The sequence below is a fragment of the Otolemur garnettii genome, unplaced genomic scaffold, assembly GCF_000181295.1.
Source record: "Otolemur garnettii isolate 467f Iridium unplaced genomic scaffold, OtoGar3 scaffold00001, whole genome shotgun sequence".
Taxonomy (NCBI): Eukaryota; Metazoa; Chordata; class Mammalia; order Primates; family Galagidae; genus Otolemur; species Otolemur garnettii.
The window spans coordinates 62,897,308-62,903,855 of record NW_003852396.1 but is presented as its reverse complement, the minus strand read 5'-3'; the positions used below and the strand labels follow the sequence as shown (position 1 = coordinate 62,903,855).

Sequence of the window (6,548 nt, the reverse complement as noted above, 5' to 3'; positions counted from 1 at the left end):
CAACCTCAAACTCTTGGGCATAAGCAATTCTCTTGCTTCAGCCTCTCAAGTACCTGGGACTACAGGCACCCGCCACAACACCTGGCTATTTTTTTGTTGCAGTTGTTTTGAACCTGACACCCTCGGTGTATGTGGCTGGCGCCAGAACCCCTGTGCTACAGGCACGAAGCCTGTTTTGTCTATATTTAGAGAAGCTGCTTTTCCTGTTCTTTAGGATAGCTCTTACAACAGATTTTGTTAGTTTTCCTTTATCTGAATATGTCTTGATTTCTTCTTCATTGCTGAAGGAATCTGTCTTCTGCTGTGTGTGGGATTCCAGAATAACAGTTATTTTTTCTTTTAACACCTGAAAAATACTGTGACACTTGTTCTTACTGTGGTTTTTGGGATGAGACCTGTTGTCATTCTAATTGATTTTTGTTTGTTTGTTTTTATAGATAAGGTACCAGTTCTCTTTCTTTTCTTCAGGATTGTTTTTTCTTTGTCTTTATTTGTAGAAATTTAATGATGATGGGCTTGGTGTGAATTTCTTTGGATTGATCTTGTTTAGGGTTCACTCCGCTTCTTGAAATGTGTAGGATTATGCCTCTGAATTTGGAAAGCTGTCAGCTATTATTTCTTGAAATACTTTTCCAGTCTTGACTTTTTTTTTTGTTTCCTTCTAGGACTCCAATGATATGTATGAATATTAGATCTTTTGTTGTCATCCCCTATGTGCCATAGAGAGTCATTATTCTCAATTTGTTCAGATTGGATAATTTCTATTGGCTCTTCTGTCTCCCTTTTCCATTTTGATGCTGACTCTGTCTACTGAGCTTTTTATTCTGGTGGTTGTATTTTTCAGTTCTAAACTTTTCATTTTGTTCTTGGTATGATCTATTTCTTGACTGAGACACTCTATTTTTACATTTGTTTCAAACCTGTCCTTAGTTACTAGTTGAAACATTTTTATCAGGGCTGCTGTAAATTCTTTGTCATCTGTCCTATTGGTATTGAAATCTGTTGATTATCTTTTTTCATCCAATTTGAGGTCTTTCTAGTTCTTGGTTCAGTGATTTTCTGTTGAAACCTAGACATTTTCATATTATGAGGCTGGATCTTAATTAAATTTTATGTTCTAACTGGCTTTCTGTAACACTGCTCAGAAGGGGAGGGATTACTACCTCATTACTACCCCCTGGACGTAGAAGTCCAGGTTCCCCACTTGGCTTCTGTTCAACCTGAAAGCAGGGTTCTTATGACTACTGGATAAGTAAGGGTGGAGTCTCTGCTAATACCACAGGATGGTGGAGCTTGTTACCTGGCAGAGATAAGGTACCTCATCTGGCCTACTCTGACACCGCCCCAGTGGGGGTGTTGGGATACCTCGTGACAGCCTCAGAAGGCTTCTCACCCAAGTCTAGGCTTCCCACTCAGCCTTTGTTGACATAGGTTGTGGGGCCATAGTTCTTTCTGTGATATTTGGGTCGAGTAGAGCAGTTACTGTCTAAAAGTTTTCTCTCTTGCTAGACTGTCCTTTCCTCGATCCTTTGGCTGGAGAGAACAGATATTTGTTGGAGCTTTTTATTATTATTATTGTTATTATTATTACTTCCACATCCATTGTCATTTCTGGTGTGTCCTCTTATTATCAGCCCAAAGTCTGGCATGTAAGAGGTAAAAGCAAGCCCAGGGGACTTGCTGTCCTGTCATCTTTTGGGTTAGAAGACCCTAGCCGCTCTGCCTTCTTTGTTCCCCTTCCAGAGTCACTTACATGTGATTTCTGTAGAGTGTTCAGGGGTTTAATTATACTTAGTAAAAAAGGTACATCTATTCTATCTTCCCAGAAACAGAAGTGTCTTAAGTCTCAAAAGTGTGACGCAATGACTAAGACAATATTATTCAAAAACATGTATTTTCAGAGTCTGAGTGTGTTTTTTTCCCATCTGAATTCATAGGCCTCCTCGAAAGATGTTGTCAGGCAGCTGTGTCAAGAGAGCTTTTCCCGTTCGGCCCTTGGCTCAAAAAACCTCTTGGATACTACGTGTTCCAGCTTGTCTGTGACCCGGGAGGAGGCGGAGCAAGTAAGTGTGGTCAGAAGTCACCTTTGGCCCTGGCCGTCTTGTTAGGCTCTAAGGAAATTTCCTTCGAAACATCTGTTGACATAATAGCAAACCTAGAATGATTATTTTATTGTTAGTGAACTTCAAAGTTGTTATCTTTGCATCATTCTTCCTTTGATAGATGAGATACAGATGGGAGAAGTGTACCCAGAATCAGAGCTCCTGACCATTCTCTTGTCAGACTTTTAATACAATGTGGACAAAAGCCAACCTTTTTGTGATTTTCTTTTCCAAGCTATAATGTGCCACTGTTGATACATTGTTGGCTGGATAGCGTAGGGCAGACTTTTGGGGGGTCTTTGGGCAGAAGCTTGGAGGCCTGAGTAAGATGAGGATGTATGTACTGCTGGGCTCCGTCATATCCCTCTCCCCACAGAGAGTCTCTTTCTCAGCTCGCCTCATCTCAGCAGGTGGCCAAGAGGAAGAGGAAGGTGACTCATATTAAGTTACATAGCAGGGACAGCCTTACCTTTCCAAGGCAAATGTGTTTTTGTATAAGTGGGCCTTTTTTTCCTTCTTAAAGCTGAAGCTTTGTTTATTGAAATCAGCTGTGGAATAGTAAATGCCAGCCTCAGGATTATGCAGGTGAAGTGTAGACTGACTTTGACTTCCTCCAGAAGTAGGCCTTGGAGCCAGGACTTGGTGGTTATTTGAGAGGTGCTTCTAGAAAGCACAGAGAGGGAGGGAGTGAGGAGAATCAGACAGGGAAGCGAGGCAAGCCAATAAAAGAGTACGTTAGTGAGAAGTTACGCCCATGGAAAACTGAGTCCCCATCTTGGGATCCCGTAAGAAACCAAGTGGAAAGTATCACAGCACTGTTCCCCTAGAGGGCAGGGAGGCTGGGCTGTCTATCCACTGACACTGCCCTCGCTGATAGAGGGTCAACTTCTCTCACTTCCTGGTTGTGTCTCTCTGCAGTCAAGCAACCTCCAGTGGCATCAGAGAAAGCTGTACAGCAGAGAAATAGTCGCCTTTAGAGAGTTTTCTTAGGATCAGCTAAGTATTATTCTGTTGACAAGACCACCGTAAGCCATTCTTCTAAGCTACCAGTTCACATAGGAGGGGAACACAGCATGTTAGCAGGGCAGGGTCAGACACTCCCCTTCAGTGGGAGTCCACACAGCTGGTCAGGAGCTGTTTGTTCTCCTTGCCTGCTCAGATGACAGGATAGGGTCAAGGACACGAGACTCCCACTACCCTGGATTCAAAGCCCACACTCCACAGGAATCAGTGTCTCTTGTCACAGTTCAGTAAGCACAACTTTAGGTTCCCACACAGAGCCTGCAGCCCAGAGTCACAGGCTCCCAGGTGTTTGTGCTGTCCTCTCCGTCCAGAGGCTTTGGACCAATGCAGTGTTGCTTAGTAACACCGCTGACTTTCTGCTGCTCTCAGGTTACCAGGGAAACTGCACTAGAAAGTTAACTGAAGGTCAGATTCTCATGTAGAAGGAAAGGAATGGATTAACCCTATGCCCACAGTAGAGAGTTCTGGCAAGCCAACAGCTTCCTATGGTGGGGCAGCAGCATCTGTTCTCTAAAGCCACAGGTGAACTCAGGCAGGCCAGGGTGGTTGGGGCATCGGCAGCTGCCACGGAGGCCTCTGGACTCATGTGATTCAGTTGAATGACTGGCATTGTGCAACTGGGGGGTTGGAGCGCCGGCCCCTGGTCCTCAACTTGTATCCCTGCCCCTGCAGCTAAAGTGTGTCCCTGTCGACTTTGCAGCTGCTCCAGGCTCTGCACCACCTCACTAGGCTGGTGGTGTTCCGGGACCTGTCCTCTGCCGAGGAGATTCTGGCTCTTTTTCCGGAAAACTTTCACCCAAACCTCAAAAACCTGCTGACAAAAATCATCCTAGAACACCTGTAAGTGCCCTTTTCTCGAGAACTAGAAAGAACTTTTATATTTTCTCATTATTTTCATTCCTATTCTAGAAGTAATATGTTTATTGTTAAAACATTGGAAAACACAGATAAATAAAAAGAAGATAAGACACCTGTACCCTCGCCACCCGGAGGCCCGCAGTGTTAATTCCTCTTGGAGAGTCCCTGAGGGCTTTGGTCATGGTTTTCTCTATGCAGATAGGGAGAGGTTTCGTGTTTTGCTTTTGGTTTTAACAAAAACGGGATCATGCCATTTTATAACCTGCTTATTTTCAGTTCACAATATTAGCAATAATGACATTTCAGGGTGATAATTAACTTCACTGTGCTCAATGGTTAAAAGTATTTTATATGAAGAAATTATCTGTAATTTAAAAATTTCTAGAGTTGGACATTAGATTATTGGCAGTTTTTCACTTCAGCAAACAATTTATAACGAAAATGCTGGTCGTATGCTTAATTATTTCCTTGTGGGGTTAAAGGTGATGGTCATGTAAAAGCCATTGGCCTCATAATATCAAGTTGGTCATCAGAAAGTTGCACCAACTATTTCCACCAGTAGGATGCAGTGTGCCCCTCTCCCCACGCCTTCTGACGGAGAACTTTTTCTTAGGTTTTTTTTCCCCCAGTTCCACTAATGACAAATGGTAGCTCATTTCAGTTTACATATCTTTGACATTAGTGATGTTGGATATGTTTTTCATGTGTTTATTGGTCACTGTTATTTCTTTTGTGAATTATCTGTATATTGTTTTGGCTGGGCAGATTTCTTTTAAACACATATAATTGAAGCAGAATTTATTAGCAGAATTATATTGTTGCTCAGCAGAAGGCTTGAACAGACTTCTCTCATACTCTAATAGTAACTGGTAACACCTATTTACCAAGAGTTTTGTTGTTTAAGAACTTTCTCATCCATCACCACATTTCATTCCACTTGCTGCAGCTTTAGACAGGTCAGTTTGGAGGAGTCTTTGCCGACAGCCCAGTCCTTCGGGTAGCAGGTACTCAGTAATGAGGGTGAGCGACCTGTTCTGTGTTTTGTCCCTGAGGACAATAACACAGTAAGATTGCAATGCATTGAGCCTTTTCTTTTTTGCCCTCAACTATGAAAACTGACCAACAACACTTAATGCCTTAACATCCCTGAGCTTTATAAAACAAACAAAAGATTGTTTCTTGGAGGGAGCGTTGTATTCTGTCTTTTCTAGATGGCAAATGATGATAGGTATGAAGATCACAGGAGGGCCCCTCGTCCAGAGGCCCCTCCCATTATCAGAGGACTCAGTTTCATCCCTCATCTGTTATTTTTTTCTTGTCTTTCCCTCTTAAACAGATCTACTTGGAGAACTGAAGCCCAAGCAAATCAAAGTGAGTATTAAGAAATCTGCCCCTCCTTCCTTACCCCTCTCCCCTAGCCCCAGTCCTAAATCTGCCGGGTGACTAGACATTTAGACAAAAACCAAAGTGAATCAGTCATCCCAGTCCCAAAATCTGTCACATGGTTTCTTTTCAATTTCACTTCTTAATTTTTTTCAGATTATGAACATTATTAATTGTTAAAATAATACAGAAATATCCAAAGCAGAAAGTAATGTACTTAAAATATTTGTATTTCAGCTAGGAAAAAAATTAACAGTGATCGAATTTGGTTTGAAAAACTGACTGAAAGTTAGGTGTTAGCAAAAGGTCGTTATACTTACCCGGAGCCAGTCACGGTGCCGTTTGTTCCTCCTCCCAGCAGCTCTGTGAGCTGGGCCCGGATCACCCCCAATTTCCAGATGAGCAAACAAAGGCGGTGAGGTTAGACAAGTGGTAGAATCTCTGTTCAGGCCAGTCTGTTTAGCTCTAAAACAAACACTCTCACCACTATTGCTAAAGCTTCACATTTCCTAAGCCTTAGGCCATGACTGCTTCTCTGCCTTGTGTCACTTCTCATTCTGTCCTAATGTAGGGGGCTGGGTATTCAGGAGGAAGCCTGGAGACACTGCCACTGTGGATCAGTGCTAAGTGCCCCTGACAGAGCAGTCGGGAAGGCCTGTGACTTACTGTGGGCCTTGGGCCCCATCTGTCTCTCTAGTGAAGAGCAAATGTATCTTACATGTGCAGCCCTCAGTGCTGCCTGTCATAGGGCAGAAACTTGGTAGACATGGGTGGCGTAAACTCTGAGCTGGGCTGTCTCCTTCACAGTCTCTCTGCCACGCCTGGTTGACCTGGACTGGAGAGTGGATATCAAAACCTCTTCAGACAGCATCAGCCGCATGGCTGTTCCTACCTGCCTGCTCCAGATGAAGGTATGTCCACTGTCCTGCTGATTAGAAAGAAAGAGGGTGCAGCTGTGACATGGTGGCCCAAGGGCACCTAATATGCCAGCCTCCAAGGTTTGGGGACCTCTGACCCCATAAATAAAATAGCAGAGGGCTAAACTGGGGATGGCTGATGGGTACAAAAATATAGTTAGATCAATAGAATGAACAATATTTGGGGTTTTTTTAAAATATAAAGTTAAACATTTTTCTTTTTTATTTTTATTAAATCATAACTGGCTCGGTGCCTATAGCTCAA

At 43.1% G+C, this 6,548-nt stretch overlaps 1 protein-coding gene across 1 annotated transcript in view; it reads left to right on the top strand.

The window, feature by feature from the left end:
- Positions 1 to 6,548, top strand: part of COMMD9 (COMM domain containing 9) — an 18,398-nt gene that overhangs the window by 9,015 nt on the left and 2,835 nt on the right. Inside the window, exons 2-5 of the mRNA XM_003781234.3 lie at positions 1,938 to 2,063; positions 3,826 to 3,965; positions 5,320 to 5,354; positions 6,174 to 6,277. Of these exons, the coding sequence (XP_003781282.1) occupies positions 1,938 to 2,063; positions 3,826 to 3,965; positions 5,320 to 5,354; positions 6,174 to 6,277 (405 nt within the window). The remainder of the gene's footprint in view (positions 1 to 1,937; positions 2,064 to 3,825; positions 3,966 to 5,319; positions 5,355 to 6,173; positions 6,278 to 6,548) is intronic.